The sequence below is a fragment of the Equus caballus genome, chromosome 6 (assembly GCF_041296265.1).
Source record: "Equus caballus isolate H_3958 breed thoroughbred chromosome 6, TB-T2T, whole genome shotgun sequence".
NCBI classification, from domain to species: domain Eukaryota; kingdom Metazoa; phylum Chordata; class Mammalia; order Perissodactyla; family Equidae; genus Equus; species Equus caballus.
Genome location: NC_091689.1, coordinates 79,571,882 through 79,597,872, shown reverse-complemented (window position 1 = coordinate 79,597,872; position 25,991 = coordinate 79,571,882). Strand labels below are relative to the sequence as shown.

The window sequence follows — 25,991 nt, the reverse complement described above, 5'->3', positions numbered from 1 at the left end:
TCCAAATTCTTTCCTAACAACAGAAATGTCAGAATCAGAGAGCAGCATAGAGCTCTTCCAATTAGCAGTGAGCTATTTACCTGACAATCCTGGCTGGGCATCAATAGGAGAACCATACCTGGTAAACTCTTCTGGAAGGTTGGGGGAGTGCCCATGACCTGGTCGGGGGTGGTCCTACTCTGAGGTCATGCATATCTCTCAGGCAGCTGCTCATCTCAGACTATTTTCCTTTTCCAAGAAAGTGAGACTTGGAAATGCAGATAAGCAATCCTATATCATTTACTCTATGAGAGATGCAATATAGAAAGATCTGAATTAACTCAGATCCCACTCCCCTGGGAAGCCACTCTTTCTCCTTGGACAAGCAGCTTGGTGACTGTTGGTAAAGCCATTTTCAAACTTTGCCCAGTCTCTAATCGTTTGTCAGAAGCTGGGGATACTTTCTTTTTCTTGTTTCTCCTGCCCTTATTCTCTGTACAAGTCAAATGCTCAACTTATCTCACCTAACTGTGGGTTCTTTAGAAAATTCTACATTGGTACAGGATTCCTTCTCTTAGTTCTTGCAGTGCTGCCCTGACAGCAAGCACACAGGAAGACGTTGATAAGTACTTTTGGAATGAATGAATAAATAAATAAGTGAATTAGTTACAATAATTTTCCAATAATAAGTTGCCATAGAAAAATTGCAACATCTGACAATTAATGGGCTAGGGTAAGAGGCATTTAAATGATCACTAAATAGAGAAGGAATCTCTGGGTCTTCCCATAACTGAGGTAATACTGGAATATCGTCACTCAGAGTTTGAGAAAGAACTATGATTAAGGTTGGAGATGGAAGTCAATGAGGGGTTTGTGTGCGTGTGTGTGTGTGTGTGTGTTTGTGTGTGTGTGTGTCTATGGTAGGAGGAAGAAACCAGAAAGCCCAACCTGAGATAGAGTTTTCTCATTTTTGGAGTTAAGAAAGGTGACATTTCACATTAGCAGATGGCAGCAAGAACACAGGGTTTTTGTGTTCCTTCCCTGGTCCTACTTTTCTCTCTGGTTTTGGGCTTACATCATGCAGACACACGTTTGGTCACATGTGGAGTATAGACATAGAGCAAATAGAATACTTTCATATATATTTGAACATATTTTGTCTTCTACACACTAGTGACTTCTTAAAGAGCCAGGGAGAAACTTGAATTGAGAGTAGCATAGGACCTGGTGTTAGCAGACAGATGGAGCAAAGGAAGAAACTTGTATACTAACCAAACCAACCAGCGAATCGATCCAAAACTTCTCAAGTCTGGACTCTGAGTAAATGCTTATGATAAAAAAGTTATGATTGCTCTTGCTAATCAGTGAACTTGACCTGGACTCTGGTAAAATTCTTAGATAGATGTTTTATAGAACGCTTGAAAGTCTCATAAAAAGACGTCATCAGGAGCTATATAATGCTGATGATAATGTGAAAACTTGCATAGTGTCCTATATTGGTAGTATTAATAATTTAGTAGATCAGGAGAAAGGAGTATAAAAAGGACATATTAATTTCAGTAAAGCTTCATAAAAAAGGTAATGACCGTGAACTTAAAGATAATACTCTTAGTTTGGCTACTATACACCAAAATTATTCATCAATGACTCTCTGAAAGTCTGGAGAAAGATGTCTAATGAAAAGGAGAAGGTTTTGTAGATCTTGTCTTCTTCACCTCTTTTAGCAGTGACTTCAGTAGACACAGCAAATATGCATGGCTCATCAAACTTCAGATGATATGAAACAAAGAGGGAAAACCAATATTATAGGTGACAGAATTATAATTCCAAATAACACTGTCTTTTGGAATGCTAGCCTAAGAACAAGATGAAATTTAACAGGGGGCACATATAAAATCTGCATGCAGGCTTTAACAATCAGTTGAAAAGAAGGGTAAGACCTGACTCAGTAGCCATTTGTGTGAAAATGATTTGAGATTTTTGTTGACTATCGTGAATTAGGACTTGGGAACTGTGAAGTATAAAGAACATATGAAGAATGTGGAAATGTTTAACATGTAAAAGACAAAACTAATGGAAGGATATGATGGCTGTTTTCAAATATTGGGCTTCTTATGAAGAAGAGGGATTATAGTTAGCCCACAGAAGCTCAGAGGGCAGAGCAATGACCAAGGGAGTGGTGGTGGTGGAAAACCCACACCCACCTATCTGTGCTGGTTTTATAGAGGTGATTCTTATAGGGCTAACTATTGTTATTTACAACATGATTTTTGGGTATTAAAATAAGGTGAGGCTCACTGAACAGGGTCAGAGGAGGGGAAATGAAGTTTCTTCCTAGAACCGCCAGAAGTTTGTTGGCAAATATGGGCCCCATTCATTGGAACCTCCTGGAACAAACACAAGACATTTAAAAAATATGGCAAGCTCTCTTCTGAACTTGTTTATGTTGGATAGGAGGGCGTCCTCTCTATAGGCAGAGAGTAGTATCAGCCCAGAAGAACTCTAGAAACTAAGATTCAGTGGAGAGGGGGCCTGACCTGCTTCGGGCTTGGAGTCAACTCCTCTCCTGGTTGTCTTACCCCTGGACTAAATTCTTCTGCCAGCTGACAGCTCTGTGGATTTTCTGCTTCTCTCCTGTGGAGGCTCCATGTTATTGGCTTCTCCCTACCCCAGGGTACCCACAGAAGACTGTTGTCCCTATTCTATATGTGCTGCTATGGACACTACTGCCTTTTCTAGAGCAGGACAGCCTCTTTCCCTTGTGGGTGTTGAAGAAGAACCTCCCTGGGGAGGAAATGTAGCTTGGAGCCAACTGGAGCAACTGTATCTATGTTTTCGTTCCAGGGAAATGTTCTGGTCCACCAGGGACCATATCCAAGTGTTTCACTCAAATCTAATGACCTCTTCCTTAAGAGATAGGGAAAGACTGGAAAGACATAAGAATAGCCACAATTAAAACCAACATTTATGTAATACTTTATGATTTATTAAGCAAATATTAATTTAGTTAATACATATCTGATGCTCAGAGAGAACCCCAAGATGAAATGTGAGTATGCCGTGATTTGTTCTTGCAGCGCTGGGATGGATTATTTAGAGTGTGACTTCTAAGGGCTAGATTAGCAGTTTCTACCCTGGCGTGGGTCAGGACTTGGGGTCCTGCTTTAATCTCTTAGCAGGGAGGAGGCAGGAGGAAACTGCCATATAATTCTGTAGATAATTTGTTCTGTTTAGTTTGATAGTTTAACACCACAGATTAACCTAAAACTAGGTCAGGTCCCTTCAAGAGATAATGGAGGCGGATAGTAAAATGCAGCTGAATGATAAATGTGAAGAAGGAACCCTGCTGCAGAAATGTAGCACTGAGTTCCTTCCACGTGAAAGCAGAGAGCAGATCGAGGTCAGGCGGAGGACAGCACAGGGTCATGGCAAGGGTTGGGTTTTCCTAGTAACAGACCAGGATGGTCCTTCCTGGAAGAAATTGGACAAGTGTCTTACCTTGACAGGTGGAAGGCAGAGTGGAAGACGTGTATGAGGAAAAGGTGACCTGCAAGGCAGTAATTAGCATACTTTCTTAGAGGGAGTAGCTGAGAATAAAATATGGCTGCCTAGGTCTTGGGTTGTGTAAAGAGCCTGACAGAGATGCCAGGTGAGAAAGAGAAGAAGAAGAGCATTTTCTAGGTAGAAGGGAAAGCCAGAGTTTATCGACTTGGAATTTATGATAGTAGTAATAAAAATATCCAGCTTGTGCTTAAAAGTTTGTGTTAATTTCAGCTCTTTTTCTGAGGTGTTATCTGTGAGTTTAAAGTGGAAATGAAGTATCTATAGGCTGTTTTCTAGGTATTACGTTATGCTTTTGTATAAAAATGTGTCATGACATTAATTAATTCAAGAAATATTTATTGAATATTTATGACCTGTCAGGCACTTTTCTAGACTCTAGGTATATAGCAATGAACAAAACAAAATTGAGTTAACAGAGTTATCTAGCTACTAATTTCAGTTACCCATGCCTTGATGATGGGTCTATAGTACCCTGATGAGACACCCCCTTCATCCAGAGCTGGCTTTCCTGAATGCAGAAATCCTGCCTGGGGAAAAATTCACCTTAATAGGACTGGCTTCTTATATCCCTCATCCCAACTCACTGATATAAGCATCAAGAATGAATGGAAAGGATATAAAGAGGAGGATGTGAAAACCAGAAAGGAAAATAACAAAACTAAAAAGACCATTTATCAAATAGTCCCTATGTGCTAGGCACTCTGATAAGAGTTTTACAAGATTATCTCATTGAAGCCTCACAAGAATCATAGGAGGTAGTTTTTATCATTATCTACAATTACGTATATCGGGCAACTATAGGACAGAGAGGTCAAATACATTGTCTAGGATCATACTGTTAGTGAACGGTGGAGCCAGAATTCAAATCTGACATTCCACAGTTTTGCCTTTGGATAATAGAGGAGAAGAGTAAATAGAGGATATTAAGAAAAAGAAGAAAACTGTGATGAGTTGGCCTGGAAATATGATTAAGTTGGTTCATAAAACTATCTTTAGATAGTTGCTACCTCCTCATATAAGTATTATGGAACAGATCCACAGATGTACACACCTACACAAGATGTACCCTAATTTGGCTCCTATTGATTGTCAAGATTTCATCCTGGAAAAAATATAAAATAGATGTTATCAAACAATGGCCTCAGTCATTAACAAACAAAGTCTCAGGAAAGCACTCTTACAATACTCACTAGGAGGAGTAAAACTTCCTGGTGAGCCCTGCAGGATAAACTTGTTGCAATATGTGCTTGCAGATAACTACATGAACTAATATTCTCAATACGGCTGTTAGTTTAATCCAGTAAAATGTTGGAGGATACTTAATAAAAACAAAGTTTGGCTTTTGGAATAACTGACCATCCATGCCATCCTTCATGAAAGTAATGTCATGCCAATTGTCTTTCAAGACTAATTTTGGATCATGGCAATAAAAACAGGTGAATAGCACATATGCATTAAAATAACTCTTATTTAGAAATATATTTCCTTCTAGTTTTTATATGCATTTTCTACATATAACTGAGTAGTATTCCATTGTATGTATATACCACATATTCTTTATCTATTCATCTGTTGATGAGTACTTGGGTTGCTTCCCTGTCTTGGCTATTGTGAATGATGCTGCAATGAACATAGAAGTGCATAAATTTCTTTGTATTGTTGATTTCATGTTCTTTGGCTAAATACCCAGTAGTGAGATAGCTGGATTATATGGTATTTCTATTTTTAATTTTTTGAGAAATTTCCATACTGTTTTCCATAGTGACAGAACCAGTTTGCATTCCCACCAGCAGTGTATGAGGGTTCCCTTTTATCCACATCCTCTCCAACATTTTTTATTTTTCTCTTGTTAATTATAGCCATTCTGACAGGTGTAGGGTGATATTTCATTGTAGTTTTGATTTGTATTTCCCTAATAATTAGTGATGTTGAACATGTTTTCATGTACCTGTTGGCCATCTGTATTTCTTCTTTGGAAAAATCTCTGTTCATATCCTCTGCCCATTTTTTGATCAGGTTATTTTTGTTGTTCTTGTTGAGTTGTATGATTTCTTTATATATTTTGGAAATTGACTTCTTGTTGGATACGTGATTTGCAAATATTTTCTCCCAGTTGGAGAGTTGTCTTTTCATTTTGGTCATAGTTTCCTTTGCTTTGCAGAACCTTTTTAGTCTGGTGTAGTCCCATTTGTTTATTTTTTCTTTTGTTTCCCTTGCCTGAGTAGACGTGGTAGTTGAAACGATGCTGCTAAGACAGATGTCAAAGAGTGTAATGCCAATATTTTCTTCTAGGAGTTTTATGGTTTCAGGTCTTACATTCAAGTCTTTAATCCATTTGAGTTAATTTTTGTGTATGGTGTAAGATAACTGTCTGCTTTCATTCTTTTGCACGTGGCTGTCCAGTTTTCCCAACACCGTTTGTTGAAGACTTTCTTTTCTCCATTGTGTGTTCTTGGGTCCTTTGTTGAAGATTAGCTGTCCATAGATGCGTGGTTTTATTTCTGGGATTTCAATTCTATCCCATTGATCTGTGTGTCTGTTTTTCTGCCAGTACAAGGCTGTTTTGATTACTATGGCTTTGCAGTATATTTTGAAGTTAGGAATTGTGATGCCTCCAGCTTTGTTCTTTTTTCTCAGGATTGCTATGGCTATTTGGGGTCTTTTGTTGTTCCATAAACATTTTAGGAGTTTTTGTTCTATTTCTGTGAAGAATGTCATTGGGATTCTGATAGGGATTGCATCAAATCTGTATATCGCTTTTGGTAATATGGACGTTTTAAGTATGTTTATTCTTCCAATCCATGAGCATGGACTCTCTTTCTGTTTCTTTATCTCTTTGATTTCTTTCAATGATGTTTTATAGTTTTCATTGTATAGGTCTTTCACCTCCTTGGGTAAATTTATTCCTAGATAGTTTATTCTTTTTGTTGTGATTGTAAATGGGTTTGTATTCTTGACTTCTCTTTCTGTGAGTTTGTTATTAGTGCATAGAAATGCAATTGATTTTTGTACTCTTGGTGGAATGTCCATTTTATCATTATATACTGCCCCTCTTTGTCTCTCGTTGCCTGTTTTATCTTGAAATCTGCTTCGTCTGATATAAATATGGCAACACCTGCTTTCTTTTGCTTGCCATTTACTTGGAGTATCATTTTCCAGCCCTTTACTCTGAGCCTGTGTTTGTTTTTAGAGATGTGTTTCCTGGAGGTAGCATATTGTTGGGTCTTGTTTTTTAATCCATCCAGCCACTCTGTGTCTTTTGGTTGGAGAACTTAATCCATTTACATCTAGAGTGATTATTGATATATGAGGGCTTAATACTGCCTTTTATCTCTTGCTTTCTGGTTGTTCTATATTTCCCTTGTTTCTCGTCCCTTGTTTTTCTGACTGGCATTTCAGTTTGCTGGTTTTCTCTTATGGGTTCCTCAATTTTCTCTGTATTTATCATTTGTGTCCCTGCTCTGATTTTTTTTAGTGGTTAGCGTGAAGTTTGTATAAAAGATCTCATAGATGAGATAGTCAATTTTCTGATAGCATTTTATTAGCCTAAGCAGGTTCCATCCCTTTCCTCTTCCCATTCTGAGTTATTGTTGTCACAAATTATTCTTTTTTGTGTTATGAGTTTGTGACTAAATTGAAGTGTTTATAGTTATTTTTGATGCTTTCTTTCATCTTTTATGTTATAATTAAGTGTTTGCTAACCTGTTCTGATAGACAGCTACAATTTTCTGATTTTGTCTGTCTATTTATCTCCTTGCTCAAACCTTGTAAACCTTTGTTTCAGGTAGGAGGTCTCCTTTCATCATTTCTTCTAAGGCAGGTCTAGTGATGATGAACTCCATCAGCTTTTGTTTATCTGGGAAAACTTTTATTTCTCTGTCATACCTGAAGGATAATTTCACTAGATAGAGTATTCTTGGCTGAAAGTTTTTGTCTTTCAGTATTTTGAATATATCATTCCATTCTCTCTTGGCCTGTAAGTTTTCTGCTGAGAAATCCACTGAAAGCCTGATAGGAGCTCCTTTGCAGGTTATTTTCTTCTGCCTTGCTGCCATTAATATTTTCTATTTGTCACTGGCTTTTGACAGTTTTACTGTTATATACCTGGGAGAAGATCTTTTTACACTGATGTAATTATGAGTCTATTGGCTTCCTGTATTTGTAAGTCCAGTTCTTTCCTCAGGTTTGGGAAGTTCTCAGCTCTTATTTCTTTAAACAAGTCCTCTGCTCCTTTCTCCCTCTCTTCTCCTTCTGGAATACCTATAATCCTTGTTACTTTTCCCAACTGAGTCAGATATTTCTTGAAGAATTTCTTCATTAAAAAAAATCTTAATTTTCTCTCCTCCTTCACTGCCACTCGGTGGGTCATGCTTGTGAGGTGGGCATTGTCCATTTCTTATCTCAGAGGAAGAATGGTGAATGTTTCTAGGAATAAGCCATTTGTGGTTTTGTGAAAGTGAGCACCTGAGATTTGAAAGCTTACATTGTTTAGATGTATTTTGGAAAGTGGGTACAAATTGCTATATCTAATCTTTTGAGGCCAGAAGACCCCAAACACAGGTAAACAGAAAACAAATGTTAATATTTTTGGCCTGAAGGTGGTGAAGGCTATTTTGTGTAAAAAAACATTATGACATAAGGTTGTTCAAGCCTGAGGCCAACCTCATTGAAATCTGGCAGGAAAATTCTTGACATTCACTCACCAGAGCCCTTCTCAGCATGGCATGGCATGGCATGATTGGGAGGAAATCTGTAACTCCTGGCTTCTTCCTTGGGAGGGAAAAGATCGGAAAGTATATCCAATGTTCTGACTTTTTGGGGTGTTACCAAAGGACTGTTTTCTGTCTTGCCTGAATCTAAGTAAGCACTGACAGGAATGGGATGTCAGGTTGGGGGCGATTGAGAACAAAGGCAGTCACTGTGGCTTGGCCCATGGCCAGAATTTGTAGTACAACAGACGGACACTAGGTGTAACTCTAGTACTGCAACTTTCTCTATGACCGGAGAGGCTGAAGAATTGCAGACAAACAGGAGATCTTGAGGAGAAACTGGCAAACTTCTTTAATTAGGAGATTACATGTGCAAATCCAGAGAGTGTGCATTCCCAGAAGAGGTTTGAGAGGTCTCCAGATTCTCTAGCTGGGATGATTGGAGAAAGTCCTCCTTGTATGAAACCAGACCACAAAGACTGGGAGAGAGAGCTAAATTTTCAAAGGCTGAAGTCCCAAAAGAAAATAATACAGCATGAAAAGAAACAGGAAAACACGGCCATTCAAAGAAACAAACAATCTCCAGAAGCCAACCCTAAAGAAATGGTGATATGTGAATTACTAGAGAAAGAATTCAAAATAACCATCATAAGGATGCTCAATGAATTAAAAGAGAAAACAGATGGACAACTAAATGAAATCAAGAAATCAACAAAATGAGAATATAAACAAAGAGAGAAATTATGAAGAAGAACCAAACAGAAATTCTGGAACTGAATAACACAATAACTGAATTGAAAAATATGCTAGAGGGACTCAACAGCAAACTTTACTGGGCAGAAGAAAGAATCAGTGAACTTAAAGGTAGAAATTTTGAAATTACTGAGGCAGAGGAGCCAAAAGAAAAAAAGAGTAAAAATGCCTAGGAGACATGGGACATCACCATGAGGAACAACATATACATTATGGGAGTCACAGAAGCAGGAGAAAGAGAGAAAGGGGCAGAGAGCTTATTTGAAGAAATAATGACTGAAAGCTTCCCAAATCTGAGGAGAGTAATGGACATAAAATTTCAAGAAGCTCAAAAAACTCTAATTAAGATCAACCTAAAGAGACCTACATTGAGACGCATCATAATCAAACTGTCGAAAGTCACAGACAAGAGAATCTTGAAATCAGCAAGAGAAAAGTGACTTGTCATGTGCAAGAGAGCTCCTACTAGGTGATCAGCCAATTTCTCAGCAGAAACGTTGCAGGATAGAGGGAGTGGGATGATATATTCAAAGTGTGAAAGAAAAAACCCTGCCAACCAAGAATACTATATTCAGCAAAACTGTCCTTCAAAAACGAAGGAGAAATTAAGACTTCCCCAGATAAACAAAAAGTGAAGGAGTTCATTGCCACCAGATCTGCCTTACAAGAGATAGTGAAGAGAGGGCTGGCCCTGTGGCCGAGTAGTTGGGTTTGTGTCCTCCATTTCGGTGGCCCAGGGTTTCGCTGATTCGGATCCTGGGCTCAGACGTGGCACCACTCATCAGGCCATGTTGGGGTGGCATCCCACAAGCCCCTGCTAGAAGGACCCACAGGTAGAGTGTACAGCTGTGTGCTGGGGGGGATTTGGGGAGAAAAGGCAAAAAAAAGAAAAGAGAGAAAAGGAAGATTGGCAACAGTTGTCAGCTCAGGTGCTAATCTTAAAAAAAAAAAAAGAAATACTGAAGAAAGTCCTCCAAGTTGAAGCAAAAGGATGATAAACAGATATACAAAGCCATATGAAAATATAAAACTCTCTGATAAAGGTAAATATATAGACAAATATAGAATTCTGTACTACTGTAATGTAGGTCCATAAATCACTTTTAAATTTGATATAGAACTTAAAACTCAAAAGCATAAAAAGTAATTATGAATCTATGTTGGTGGATATACAATATAAAAAGAGGTATTTTCTCTGACCACAAGTGGAGTAAATTAGACCAATAGCAATTAAATATCTAGAAAAACTCCAAATATTTGGAATTTAGGCAACATATATTTTTAATTGAGATATAATTGACATATAGCATTATATTAGTTTCGGGTATACAACACAATGATTCAGTATTTGTACATGTTTTAAAGTGCCACAACAATATGTCTAGTTAACATCCATTACCACACAAAGTTACAAAGTTTTTTCTTGTGATAAGAACTTTTATGATCTACTTTCTTATCAACTTTCAAATATGCAATACAGTATTTTTAACTATAGTCACTGGCCACATGCTGTTAAATAACCCAAGGGTAAAGGAAGAAATTACAGGGGAAATGAGAAAATATTTTGAGTTAAATGATATTAATAATATTAATATCAAAATTTGTGTGATGCAGCTAAATAAGTGCTTAGAAGGAGCTTTATATCTTTAAGTGCTTATATTGAAAGATAATCCAGATCTGATCCAGATAGTTTCACTGGTGAATTCTATAAAATTTTAAGTAAGAAATAATACAGAGCCTTCAGAAACTCTCTCAGAAACTAGAGGAGGAGGGAGCATTTCCTAATGTGTCTTGTGGGACCAGAATAATCCTAATATCAAAACCTAACAGAGACATTATAGAAACAGAAAGTCACAGGTCAGTATATGTCATGACCATAGACAAAAATCTTTAACAAAATTTTAGCAAATTAATTCCAGCAATATATTAATATGCTCATATATCATGACCAAGTGTAGTTTATTTCAGAAATGCAAGTTTAAAAATCAATCAACGTTATTTACCCCATTAAAAACAGAGGAGAAAAATTATAAGCGCAGAAAAAACATTTGAAAAATTTAACACTCAATCATAAGAAAAACTCTGAGTACACTACTATCTTTATTTGCAGATGACATGATCATGTATATAGAAAATACTAAGGAAACTACAAAGAAATACCAGAAATACTAATAAGTGAGTTTGACAACATAACAGAATGCAAAGTTAGCTTTTTGTCTATTAATTAGCAATAAGCAATTGGAAAATAAAATTAAGAATGCCATTTAAAATAGCATAAAAACATATGGATAAATATAACAAAATGTGGACAAGATTTATACACTGAAAGTGATAAAACATTGAAATTGAAGTACACCTAAATAAAGAGAGAAATATACCATGTTCATGGATTGGAGCATTCAATATTATTAATGTGTCAATTCTTCCCAAATTGATATACAGATTTAATGAAATCTCAAATAAAAAACTCCATTAATATTTTTTTGGGTAGAAATTAGAAGAGAATTATAAAATTTCCATGGGTTTCAAAGGATCTAGAATAGCTGGAAAAATTTTGAAAAAGGAAACAAAGTTAGAAAAACTACTGTACCTGGTCTCAAGGCTTATTATCAAGCTATTGTAAACAAAATAGTGTTAAAGTGGCATAGGGATATATTGTATATGGAGCAAGTAAGAGTGTAGAAATAGATGAATACATAAATTTTCAACTGATTTTTGACAAAGATGCCAAAGTAATTTAATGGGGGGAAGTGAGTTAGTCTTTTCAGCAGATGTCCTGGAACAACTGGATACATGTATAGAACTTATAGAAAAACTGTCCATATAGACATTTATAGAACGCATTATAGAAAAACTGTCCATATAGGAAAAAAAAGGAAACCAAATCAAACCCTGACCCCATCTCAAACCACACACAAAAATTAGCTCATAATGTATTATAGATTTAAATTAAAAGTAAAAAATGATAACATTTCTAGAGGAAAACAGAGGAGAAAAGTCTTGGTGACTTGGAGTATGCAGGCAAAGATTCCTTAGCTGGGACATAAAAGGCACTAAATATAAAAGAGAGAAATGATAAATTGGACCTTATCAAAATAATATCTTCTGCTCTTCAAGTCACGTTGGTAAGAAAATGAAAAGGCAAGCCGTAGATTCAGAGAAAATATTTACAATAAATATATCTGAAAAAGAACTTGATCTAGTATGCGCAAAGAACTCTTCCAACTTAATAATAAGAAGACAATGTAATAAAAAATGGACAAAAGATTTGAATAGGAACTTCACAAAAGAAGATTTAGAATTGGTCATTTGTTACATATAGAGATATTTATTAGCAAATATTAGTTAAAACTATGATGAGATATCACTATATACCCAGTAGTGTGGCTAAAATTAGAGACTGATAATACCAGGTGTTGGTGATCATGTGGAGCCATGGAAACTCTCATACATCATTGATGGGGATGCAAAAATAATTCAGCCTTTTTGGACAAAAGTTTGACTTAAAAAAAATAAGATTAATTGTACATTTTCCAAATGACACATCAATTCCATTCCTAGGTATTTATCCAAGAGAAATGAAAACATATATTCACAGTGAGACTTGCACTCAAATGTACAAAACAGCCTTGTTCATATAGACCCACAGTGGAAAAAACTCAACTCAAAGGTCCACCGGCAAGGGATAGATAAATGTATTGTGGTATATTCATGCAACCAAAAACTACTCAGTAATAAGAAGGAATGATCTGTGGTTACACATAGCATCATTGATGAATATAAAAAATATCCCACTGAGTAAAGGAAGCCAGGCATAAAACATAATATTGTATGATTCCTTTTATGCGAATTTCTAGAACATGCCAAGCTCATTAATTGTTATAGAAATAAGTTCAAAATCTACCTGATGTCAGGGAGGAGGCACTGACTGCCAAGGGAGATGACGGAACTTTTTGGAGTGATGGAAATGTCCTAAATCTTGATTGTGGTGTTACATGGGTGCATATATTTATCAAAACTTGTCAAACTGTATACTTAAAATAAGTGCATTTAATTGTATATAAATTTTCCTGCAACAAAAGTATTTAAAAATCTATGGTAAAGTCACCCTAAGTAGAAGAAAGGCTGAACTGTCAGAGCTCCCATTGTTGTCAACTCAGAAGTGGTAAGAGTTCCTTTAAGAATAGAAACTCATTGGGGCCGGTTCCGTGGCCAGTGGTTAAGTTTGTGCGCTCCGCTGCAGCGGCCCAGGGTTCAGATCCTGGGAGCGGACATGGCACTGCTCGTCAGGCCACGTTGAGGCGGCGTCCGACCTGCCACAACTAGAAAGACCTGCAACTAAGATATACAACTGTGTACGGCGTGGGAGGGGGGAGGAGTTTGGGGAGACAAAGCAGAAAAAAAAAAAAACAATAGAAATTCATGTTACTGCTTCCAAATGTGCCCTCTAATCCAGCCATGCTAAAGGGTAAATGCCACAGGGACTCCTGACCTTTGTATGTTCTGCCCTGTTTCCAACTGCCTGAATTATAACCTGCTATTTCTTGCCATTCATCCCTAACTCTCTTTTGGATTTTGATCTCTCCTTCTTACTTATTTGCTTCTCACCCAGTTTGTGAGTCCTGGTACTGATTTCCCAACGCTTGTCACATACCTTGGAGGTTGCTCTTGTTTTCAGACTAGCCTGATGTCTCTTCTGTCATTCTCTGATTCTGACATAGATTCACCACAGTTTGATTCTTTGTAATACAATGGTTCATCTGTATCCCTCTTCACCTTCAAGGGTTATTTTCTTCTTGGATAGAGTTGCAAAGTGGGAGTTTTATCTTACATTCCTCCATAGCTGTGTTTTTGGAAGTTATTCCTCAGTTCCAGGTGCTATTAGCCACTATTTCCATCCCCATAGGTCCTGATTTACTTCTCTGATGGCCCCAGTCTGGAATTTCCAGGCTGCTTCTCTTATTTGGACTCTGTCCCCTTTCCACAGGCACTGAGTAAAGATTGACACAGGTGAGGACATTACATATTAGCGCTTGTGTTTTTTTCTTCACAATACTGCCGTGTAAGTCTGGATGGGTATTTTGAATATTCTTTTTAAAGGGCTAGTTTAATTAAAGGAAAGGTAGAAACTTAGATTACTGATTTGATATTTTTATTCCTTCCTAGTACAAGCATTTACTGCTGTAAATTTCCTTCTAAGCACTGCTTTAGCTGCATTCCACACATTTTAATATTATATTTTTATTTTCAATCAGTTCAAAATATTTCTTAAATTCCCTTAAGTTTATCTCTTTGACAAGTTGGTTATTTAGAAGTGTGTTCTTTAATTTCAAAATATTTGGGGGATTTTCCACATATCTGTTATTATTTTTTAGTTTTATTCTTTTTTGATAATTCTATTTTTTGCTTGTATGTTATTTTCTTATTCTATTTTGTTCCTGTATGAGTTTGAAATTTATATATTATATTTCCATTCTTTTACTAGTTGATTTGAAAATTTTACTAATACACTCTTTTTTTTCCCTTTTTCTCCCCAAAGCCCCCCAGTACATAGTTGTATATTCTTTTGTTGTGAGTCCTTCTAGTTGTGGCATGTGGGATGCTGCCTCAGCATGGTTTGATGAGCAGTGCCATGTCCGCGCCCAGGACTGGAACCAACGAAACACTGGGCCGCCTGCAGCAGAGCGGGTGAACTTAACTACTCGGTCACGGGGCCAGCCCCATACTAATACATTCTTAATAAAGTTAGTTAATATCTTAACCATTCTTCTGTAGAATACAAGGCCTTAGGAAATACTCTAAATATTGCCTGACTTTCATGCTCCTGTTTTCAGTAGTTTTAGTTTTCATTATCTAACCGCACAAACTAGATGTTATTATTATCTTTTGTTACAGATCAAGTTGCCTAGGAAACAGATTCTGAGATGGAAATTCACATGCAAGAAGCTTATTGGAGAGTGCTTTTGGAATCAACACCTGTGTGTATGTGTGAGGAGATGGGTACCTGAAGGAAGTAGGATTGGTTAGAGGGACAAGTTGAACTATGGTGTAGTCAGAGCAAAGTGCTCAGCCAACCCTATAAGAAGTTGTGGAACTGAGATGGCCATGCAGAATTATCCCCTTCTGAGGCAAAAGGGCTCTCTTCCTCTGAGAGTGATTCTCAGAGAGGGATTCAGTTGAATGATGTCTGCAGATAACCCTCCTAGCAGCTGTGGGAATGAATGCTTTCATCTGTAAGGAGTGGAGAGAGTCTGATCTGTGCATCGTATCATCCACTATAATCTGTCCGTGACTGGATGTCGATATGTAAACATAAACTTCAGACCTGAGTGAGAACAGGCCAATGGTTTTATATTAGCATGAGAGAAGGTTACTATTATTGTTGCTGTTAATTATTTTATGCCCTCAGCCATGGCGGAGGCACATAACTTTCCTGAGACTTTCCCTTTGCTAGAAGCCAAAGAACTAAAAGAGACTTTCCCCATCACTTTGGAGATGATATGATTATATACTTAGAAACCCTAAAATATTAGTAAAAAGTATACTAGAATCTATAATATATTTTGTGAGGTGGGCATGTAGAAGATATATTTACAAAAAAGTACTTGTTCTCTGTACTACTTATAAACACCTAGAAATGGAAAGAAGAAAACATCTCATTCACGTTAACAGTAAAAAGTGTCATATACTTAGGAATAAATTTAATAAAAAAGGTTGAATCTGTATGAAGAACACTATAATATCTTGCTGAATTATGTAAAATAAGATCTGAAAAGAGAAAAATGGGTATATTCTGAGATTAAAGATTTAACATCATAAAAAGCTACTTCTCTAAAAATTACTGTGTATATTTTATGTTAATTCTAATTTGAATGATAGCAGGTTTTGGTGGAAATTAGATGAAATATATTAAAATTTGTATGAAAAAATAAATTGGAATGTCACCATATTTTGAAAAAGAAGAATATTAGAATATATAGAATATAGAAGGAACATTTCTCACATAATAAAGGCCATGCAAATCCACAGCTAGCATCGTGCTCAGTGGTGAAAGGTTGAAAGCTTTTCCTCTAAGATCAGGAACAAGACCGCTCTCTCCACTCCTATTCGACATAGTACTGGAAGTCCTAGCTAGAGCAATCAGGCAAGAAAAAGAAATAAAAGGAATTCCAAGCAGAAAGGAAGAAGTAAAATAGTCTGTTTGCAGATGATCTCATCTCATATATAGAAAGTCCTAAAGACTCTGCCAAGAGACCGCTAGAACCAGTAAACGAATTCAGTAAAGTTGCAGGACACAAACTCAACATACAAAAATCAGTTGCATTTCTATACACTAACAATGAATTATCTGAAAAGGAATAAAGAAAACAATCCCATTCACAATAGCATCAAAAATAATAAAATACGTAGAAATTAATTTAACCAAGGAGGTGAAAGAACTGTACACTGAAAACTATAAGACACTGATGAAAGAAATTGAAGACACAAATAAAAGGAAAGATACCCTATGTTAGTGAATTGAAAGAATTCATATTGTTAAAATATCCATACTACACAAAGTTATCTACAGATTCAATGTAATCTTTGTCAATATTTCAATGGCAGTTTTTGCAAAAATACAATAAATAATGCTAAAATTTGTATGGAACCACAAAAGACCCCAAATAGCCTAGGAAAATCTGAGAAAGAACGAAGCAAGAGGCATTGCACTTTCTTATTTCAAACTCTATTACAAAGCTATAGGAGTCAAAACAGTATGGTACAGGCATAAAACAGACACACAGACCAATGGAACAGAATACAGAACTCAGACATAAACCTATGCGTATTTGGTCAGTTAATCTTTGACAAGTAAGTTGGAATACTCAATGGGAAAAGGACAGTCTCTTCAATGAGTGGTAAGAGGAAAACTGGATATTCACCTGCAAAAGAATGTCAATTGGACTCCAATCTTATACCAGTCACAGATATTAACTTGAAATGGATTAAGGACATAAATGTAAGACCTGAAATGATAAAACTCCTAGTGGAAATGATAGGGAAAAAGCTTCTTGACATTGGTCTTGGCAATGATTTTTGGATATGACACCAAAAGCACAAGCAACAAAAGCAAAAATAAGCAAGTGGGTTCACATTAAACTAAAAAGCTTCTGCACAGCAGAGGAAGCAATCAACAAAATGAAAAGGCAACCTGCAGAATAGGAGGAAATATTGGCAAACCATACACTGATAAGGGGTTAGTATAAAAAATATAAAAAGGATTCATATAGGGGCCGGCCCGGTGGCGCAGCGGTTAAGTTTGCATGTTCTGCTTCTCTGCGGCCCAGGTTCGCTGGTTCGGATCCCGGGTGCAGACATGGCACCACGTGGCAAAAGCCATGCTGTGGTAGGCGTCCCACGTATAAAGTAGAGGAAGATGTGCATGAATGTTAGTTCAGGGCCAGTCTTCCTCAGCAAAAAGAGGAAGATTGGCAGTAGTTAGCCCTGGGCTAATCTTCCTCAAAAAAAAAAAAAAAAGAATAAAAATTAAAAAGGATTCATATAACCCAACAGTAAAAAATCAAAAAACAGCAAAAAACCCAACAAAATAATCTGATTAAAAAATGGGCAGAGGACATGAACAGACATTTTTCCAAAGAAGACATACAAATGGTACGTGAAAAGATGCTCAACATTACTAATCATCAAGGAAGTGCAAATTGAAACCACAATGAGATATCACCACACATCTCTTAGAATGACTATTATCAGCAAGACAAGAGATGTTGGTGAGAATGTGGAGAAAAGGGAACCCTTATGCACTGTTGGTAGGAAGTAAATTGGTACACCCAGTAGAGAAAAAAGTATGGAAGTTCCTCAAAAAAGTTAAGAATAGAACTATAATATGATCCAACAATCCCACTGCTGGGTATATATCCAAAGGAAATGAAATCACAATCTTGAAGAGATATTTAAATCTCTTTATTGCAGCATTATTCACAATTGCCAAGATATGGAAACAATCTAAGTGTCTATCAATGGATGAATGGATAAAGAAAATGTGGTAAATATACACACACACACACACACACACATACACACAATGGAATATTATTCAGCCTTGAAAAAGAAGGAAATCCCACCACTTGCAACAACATAGGTGGTCCTTAAGGGCATTATCCTAAGGGAAATGTCAGATAGGGAAAGACAATTACTATATGATCTCACTCATACGTGGAACTAAAAATACCGAACTCATAGAAACAGAGAATAGAGTGATGGTTTCCAGGGGTTGGGGGTAGGGAAATGTGGAGATGTTGGTCGAAGGGTAAGACCTTCAGTTACAAGATGAATATCTTCTGGAGAATTTAATGTACAGCATGGTGACTCTAACTAATAATACTATATTACATACTTGAGAGTTGCTATGACAGTAGATCTTAAATGTTCTCGTCACACATGCACCCACATGAATGATAGTTATGTAAGGGGATGGAGGTGTTAAGTAACCTTATTATGGTAATTATTTCATAATACATACATGTATCAAATCATCACATCGTACACCTTAAACTTACACAATGTTGTATGTCGGTTATATCGCAATAAAACTAGAAAAAAAGAATATGAGAGAGAATGCACAAATCTGGCAAAATGTTGACAGTGGGTGAATCTATGGGTATAAGGCATATGTGAGTTTATTATAATATTTGTATATGTGAGTTTATTATAATATTTTTACAACTTTTATGTAGGTTTAAATTATTTTTGAAAATTAGAAGTTCGATTAATTTTCTAAAAAAAAGAGAATAACAACGAAGACTTGTCATACCAGATATCAGAACATAGCAAATGTCCCATTGGTATCTTAGTACTACAATGTTAGTACTACACTACCACTAAATGAAATCAACAAGACATTTATGTTAGAATAGACAAATATGACCAGTTGAACAGAAGAGGAAATCAGATGGAATTTCAGGTGGATTAAATTTTTTTAAAATGAATAGCAAAACAATATGTGTGTATAAAAATACAACAATTGACAAAAATTTGGATGGATATATGGTAGACTGTTAATATGAGTTAATGGACAATGTGTGGAAGAGAAGAAATGAGAAGGGGAGAGGGAAGCCAATCAGAAAAGGAAAAAAAGTACCACATTAACAAAAAGCAGGATGTAGATTCTATCATAGGTATTGATGTATAATTATATAAATACATGTTTATTTAAAAATAGACATTTAATAAATTAAAAAAGCTATCTATTAAGTTTTGCATAGAAATTTCATAACATTCTTGGAAATTACATGCATATCAATTTGTTTTAGCTAATATTCAATTAAGAAGGCCAAGTTCATTTTAGTTAGCGTATTTTAAAATAATTTATGTGTTTTGGTTTACATTTGTATATTTGCATTTTTTGCTGATACTATTCTCAATTCACGAAAATAAAGCGATTCTTCATCTAAGCATAAAAGCATTTATAGACTAGACTTTTGGTGGTGAACACGATGTAGTCTGCACAGGAGTTGAAACATAATGATGTACATCTAAAATTTATATAATGTTATAAGCCCATGTTACTATCATAAAAAAGACTAAAAACTACCCCCAACCCCTCCAAACCCAAAACAACAACACAACAACAACAACAAAAGCAGTTATAGAAACAATTCAAAATACTCCCATGTAAATTGAGCGTAGGCCTTTGGTGTGGATGTAGAATGTGAACCCACAGTGCTAAGTAACTTTGCAAGGACTTTTGCACAAGCAACCAAAAAAGGAAAGCGCTGATAGAAAGCACCCCTTCTCCAAATCTTGTTTGCTTTAAATAACTTTCTAATTCAATGAGGAAATTTGTCTGAAATTTGGGTCTCAAGTCCAAGATCTAGCTTCATTGTCTGTTTAGTGATCATTTACCTGAATTATGGGAGGAAGCAGCACAAGGTGAGTATATTCACAGTAAGAAGTAATGATCAATATTATTGTGGCCCGTCCCAAGGGTCTTCCCTCCAAATGGTTGCCCTGGGCTTTCTCTATAAACTATGCTCACCTACGAACTACTAGTTTCGAATGTCTTCTGCTAAATGTGTTTTGAATCAGGTGCTTCTGATTCCATAATTTCTAGAATTTCTCCAAAAAGGACTGGTTTGAGAAACCCTGATTTTTACCACAGCATTTGAAAGAATGGACATAGCTTCCTAGCATATTTCTGAAAAATCCAGTATGTTGTAAATGCCTCTTCAGTGCCTGGATTCAGATCTCAGTCTACATGCAGAGCACCCTGACTAAAGCTCTCTGGCAAGGAAGATTTTGGCAGGAGGTTTCCTCCATTAGCTGTACTCGCGTCTTTCCATACAGCTCCTCTTTCAGTGCTGGGGTCCTTGTTTGTTGTCCTTCTTTGGTCTATCTCCAAGATTCTACATCTTGCTCTGAATGTTTGTAATGTTCCCATTAGAATCTTCTATCTTCTTTTCCAGATGACCCCCAGACATGCTATTTTACAAACATTTCTAGGAAAATAATGGTTCCTCTTGCCCGGGGCACGTTTATTTTCTTTTCTGCACTTAACTGTGGTTCCTGACCTGGATACTCCTTTTTATTGCTTACAGGGAAAGGCAGAGGTACAACCAAATTATAGGCAAGCAGGCTGCTGCCTTAAGTTTTGACTTGGCTGGAAATGTAGAAAGTCCCAGTGGTTCCTAATACCCTGGCCTGCTATTTTATTCTTTCACAGGTACTTAGCCCATAGCCCAGGGCAGAAGGTGTTTTACACTAGACTCCAATACTAGAAAGAGTAGTCCTCAGGACTAGCTTTTATTTTATTTTTTACCAGTATTGAAATCATAAAGGTTTATAACTTTGTATAATTTCGAGTGTACATTATTATTTATCAATTTCTGTATAAGCTGCATTGTGCTCACCACCAGTAGTCTACTTTTTATCTGTCACCATACATATGTGCCCCTCTACCCTTTTCTCCCACCCCTCAGCCCCTTCCCCTCTGCAAGCACTAATCTGTTCTCTTTATCCATGCGTTTGTTTATCTTTCACATAGGAGTGAAATCATGCAGTGTCTTTCTCTGTCTGGCTTATTTCGAGGACTGGTTTTTCTTATCTGTCCCTCTCCCACATGGTTCAAGGTCAATCTCTCACTCCCAGACATATTCTCAACCATACTTGCTTAGCTTAGTGTGATAGAATTCCTATTCCTGTCCTTCATGCACCCTTTCAATGCCTCTAGGTGAAATGGAGGAGAAACACAATGTAGCACTTTTGCTGTGTTTCTGATCATGTATCTCTTTGCTATCAGGACCTTCTGCTTATCTCTTTTGGCACACCAAGATCCTCCACACTCATTTCACTCATGCGACTTCATATACTGGTTATCCATGGTATAGAAAACAGGATAAAACTGAGAAGAGTTTGCCTTGATTCCGAAGAGTTGTAGGATATCAGTTTGCAATACCTTCAGTTTGGAGGTCTTAAATAGTTTGGTTGGAATGGATATTCCCTGAAATATAAGAAATCAGGTTTAGAGGTTGTGATAAAGAGGATATTGCAGTCTGACATGAAGGAGGCTAACAGCTATTGGCACCAATCTTTTAATCGACGTCAATATAGTATCTGATTATTTAGTGGTAGTGGTGGTTGGGGGTGGGGATCCTGACAATATCTCATAGGATAGCTAAATATTGTCATACACACTTTTCAAGTTCTCCATCTTCCTGAAATAGGAAGTCTCTGGATCCAAGTTATATCTGATTCTCATCGTCTATGTTGCCATATTCTATCCCTATTCCTGAGCCCTCAGCTGTGAACCACCATATCAAGGAACTCCTCCTGGGCTTTGTTCCATGCCTAGGTTGGCTGGACAAGTGCAAGCTCTGATCCTGGGGCCATGGCATGTGATGACATACACTCCTTTTCCATATTCTGTATGTCTCTAGGGGGATGAGGAACTTGGCCATGGAACCTTATTATATGTTCTGATTGCCTCGTTCATGTTACCCGTGAGGCTTCCTTTGTTCCTGAAGTAGGCTACTTCCTGCTTCCTAGAACCAACCTTACAAGAAACAAAGATATAAACAATGCCAAATGGGAAACTGGATCATGCTTGGAACTCTCTCTGGACAAAGAACAGTACCTGGTACAGACTAAAGATTGGAGGAGGGAAAGGAAAAGTGGGGTGAAATTATGGAAGGAAGCTGGCAGGCTCACAGTTTCTGTGCTGGCACAATCAGCCTTTCTTCATCCTCTTCCTGGATGTAGGACTTGGTGCCAGAACCCTTGAGGCTTTCTCCAAGAATAAAAGCAGGTGAAGCTGAGTGGTGCCCCCATTTCAGGTTCTTGGGGACAGCCAAAATGATGTCCTTCGCCTCACTGCTCCTGGTGGGCATCCTGTTCTCTGCCACCCAGGCCAAGCAATTTACAAAATGTGAGCTGTCCCAGGTGCTGAAATCCATGGATGGCTATAAAGGCGTCACTTTGCCTGAATGTGAGTTTCCTGCTGCCTCGCTTTCTTCAACTGCTTCTCTCCCCTATCCTCCTTTTCCTTCTCTTTTCTTCACTTTCATTGAATTGTCTAATAATCCTCTTATCTTGTCTGCTTATCTGTTTACTCTTTTATTACATTTATTCTCCTGTTTTTCCTTTCTGCCATTATTTGACCCTTTTTAGAACTCTTCTTTTCATCTCATCAAGATGCTTTGTGCTTTATCACATTTGGAGATTGGCCGAACAGTCTTTTTCTGTCTAGGAATACAAGTTCTCATTTGTGCTGTGCCTGGACATCTCTGTGATAACTCTTTCTCATCTTTCCTTCAGGGATCTGTACCATATTTCATAGCAGTGGTTATGACACACAAACCATAGTTAAAAATAACGGCAAAACAGAATATGGACTCTTCCAGATCAATAATAAAATGTGGTGCAGGGACAACCAGATCCTCCCATCAAGGAACATCTGTGGCATCTCCTGTAACAGTGAGTAGCTTCTTTTACTCTGTTCCTCTGTTTTTCTGTTGCCTACCCCTGGGATTATCTCCTTTTTGGTGTCAAGCACATCTCAGGCTTCACTGCCTTGGACTCCACATCAACTGTGGGACTTGAATTGTCAGTACTGAGTAAGAGGTTTTTAGAATTTTTCATGATCAACAAATCCGCAGAGAGTCCCCTGAAGTTCACTAGTAGATGATCTGAGTTGTCTGAGAATCTTGAAGTCTGATACCCTGCATTTTCAGAGTAAGTCATCTGATGAAGTTGATAATTCCTCTGGAGAAGCCCCAGAGAGGTGAAGGGAGTCCCTACCTAGGGAGAGGTGTTACTGTACTGGCTTTCACAGATAGAAAGGCAACAGGCACAAACCTCCAGTTCAGAGAAGTACCAGACCTACTAGATCCGGGGAAGAGGGAAACCAATTACCTTTCTGGGTAATACTTAGCTCTTTCATTCCTTTCTTTGTGACTTCCGCCAGAGTTCCTGGATGATGACCTTACTGATGACGTGATGTGTGCCAAGAAGATCCTGGATAGTGAAGGAATTGACTACTGGTGAATCTCCATTCTATTTTCTACTTTCTCCTTCCCCTCCTTCTTCTCACCCCTTTAGTCCCAGCTCCACTCCCCCCTCTATCTATATCCTGGTCATTTAATATAGAATGTAGTCTCCAAAACAAAACTCATCAATTAGACTCAGGTTTCCAATTTTAAAGCCTTCCTCATTACATTCCTATTTAGCAATTTTCCTATAAGGGTTCCCTAATAGAAGGCTGAGCTCCAGACCTCCCTTCACTTGGACTTGAACATCTAATATTAGTTCTTTAGTCCTAGACCCCAAAGCAAGCCCTTGGTACCATTGCACATCTTTTCTAGCCTTACAATTTTCTTCGTTTTTAAAGAATGGACCCTATGGCCCATTTATCCATTAAATCCATTAAAAAATGGATTTAAAAAAATATACCTTGCCACCTGGCTAGGAAAGTCTTTCTGTAATTTTCATCCATACTCTTCCACCTCAGCCCACCTGGGGATAAAGCTAGATGGGGGTTTGAGATAAGATCCTGTTAACCAACTTACCCTGTCTCCTTTTTCCATTATCAGGTTGGCTCATAAGCCCCTCTGCTCTGAGAAGCTGGAACAGTGGCTCTGCGAGGAGTTGTGAACGCCCCCTGTCTTTGCTGCTTCTGCCTTCTTTATGTTCCTGCAATTCCTCTTCCCTAAGGCTACCTCAGTTTGCTGCTTTCTACCTGCTTGAAGCTAATTTGCCTCTAAGCCCTGGGCCCTATAATGACACCACTGGACACTTGAGGACTATTCTTCAGGGATGCATGACTGGTGCACTGGAATTTTGACCCTTGCTCAGTGCCCCCAATGGCATTTTCACTACAACAATGGATTCCACTTCTGTCCTGAATAAAGGGCCTGATTATGAGTGGCTGGCTGTATTTTCTTCCTGGAGGGAGAGGGAGGAAGTAGGGTGAGTAAGTGGACACTGACGCCATAGGTTATAGCCACCTTTCATCTCTACTGAAGAGGAAATAGGCTGAACTTATAACAAAGATGGAGGTTACTTTCTGTACCATTTCAATTCAACAAACTTTTATTGACCACCTGGCATATTCAAGGAACTATAGTGGGGATCCAAAGTTGGCTAAAAGGGTCTCTTCCCTCAAAGACTAGGAGGACAGACAAGATAAACAATAATAAATATAATACAGGGAGCAATGTCATAAGCATCATGAGAGAGGTTAGTAATGTGCCCTGAGCATTCATAAGAGGAAAAATAGTTTATATTTGGGGAGGGAGGGCTGTGGGAAAAGGGATCAAGGAAGGATTCATGAAAGGAGTGATATTTAAGCTGGTTTTGTAATGTGGGTGGGATTTTGACAGGTGGAGATGTGGAGTGGGCAAAGGACACAAAGCGGCTCCAAGAATCTGAAATGGGTGACTTGAGGGGGTTCAGGGTAAAGGAATACCCTTCATAAAGAGCTGTGAGAAGAACTCTCTCTGGAAGCCAGAGACAAGAACAGAGGACCCTTACAGTTAGCTCAGCAACTGAAGACTCTGGACACCTGCACCCTGCACCCTTTACCCTGGATCATGCTTCACTTGTTTTTAAGGAGGATGTTTCCAGAACCTTACTTATTCTAATGATTAAGAGAAATGTGAAAAAAGGAGACTCAGGAAATTTAAGTACTAAAGTCTTTTTCTGCTGCTCAGTGATGGTCTGAACCTGGGCAAGTCATCTTCATCCTCTGTGCCTCAGTTTCCCAATCTTAAAATGAGGGTTTTGGTCTAGGTGGTTTTTATGAAATCTCTTCTTGCTTTGACAATCCAGCATTCCAAAACTCCAATTTAAATTGCTCTATTTCTGAATTAGCTGATTTATCTTCTAATTCCTGTATTCTTCTTCTTCCTGCCTTCCTAAGATGTCTAGTAAGGCTGATTACACTCCTTCCACTCCCTATACCTGCTGGGGCTTTAGGCAGTCAGACAATGCTTCTCTTGTTTCAGCACCCAATGAAGAGACCAGCTCCCAAATGAAGGCTCTATGGTCTATTTAGGGACCTATAGGGCCAGGCAAGGGGTGGAGAGGTCACTTCTCCCCTACCCTTAACGAAAACAAACTCTTTCTCAGAAGTCTTTTCCCCAATTCTACAGGGTTTTAGGAGTAACTCCTGTGTATGGGGGTGTGTGTGGCAGGGCACGGTTGGATGGCCATTCCTCCCGCTGATCTCACACATCTACTTCTTACTTATTACCCTGCCTCAGTTACACCCTCAGGAAGGCACATGCTCTGGAAAATATAAGGGACCAGCTCCACCAAGTGGCCAGAGCAGAAATGCAACTAAAGCTGGGACTGTTTTTCTCAACCCCATAACCCTGGCCTTCACGTTACAGAGAAGATCAGGAAATTTCACCTGTGTGTGTACAATATATGAGGCCATAATCTTCAGAGGACTTTGTTGAAGGAAACTGACAATAAATTTGTTTTCAGAGAGGA

The 25,991-nt window shown here is 37.8% G+C and overlaps 1 protein-coding gene across 2 annotated transcripts; it reads left to right on the top strand.

Annotated features, from left to right (window-relative positions):
• The first annotated feature begins 7,206 nt into the window (after positions 1–7,206).
• Positions 7,207–24,419, top strand: LALBA (lactalbumin alpha). Of its 2 annotated transcripts, none has more exons than XM_001915789.5 (4): positions 7,207–22,485; positions 22,815–22,973; positions 23,464–23,539; positions 24,089–24,419. In XM_001915789.5, exons 1-4 carry the CDS (start codon positions 22,353–22,355, stop codon positions 24,147–24,149), a joined length of 429 nt encoding a protein of 142 aa, XP_001915824.1. In that variant the 5' UTR covers positions 7,207–22,352; the 3' UTR covers positions 24,150–24,419. The 2 variants fall into 2 exon arrangements, with proteins under 2 accessions (XP_001915824.1, XP_070127411.1); XM_070271310.1 differs by having other exon boundaries at positions 14,366–14,987.
• Positions 24,420–25,991: the final 1,572 nt, after the last annotated feature.

What these genes read in the sequence shown, in the direction of transcription:
- LALBA (XM_001915789.5), top strand. Translation starts at nt 22,353, where the DNA reads ATGATGTCCTTCGCCTCACTGCTCCTGGTGGGCATCCTGTTCTCTGCC. An exon ending in AGGCGTCACTTTGCCTGAAT is followed by an intron (nt 22,486 to 22,814) that starts GTGAGTTTCCTG and finishes TCTTTCCTTCAG; the next exon opens with GGATCTGTACCATATTTCAT. An exon ending in CTGTGGCATCTCCTGTAACA is followed by an intron (nt 22,974 to 23,463) that starts GTGAGTAGCTTC and finishes GACTTCCGCCAG; the next exon opens with AGTTCCTGGATGATGACCTT.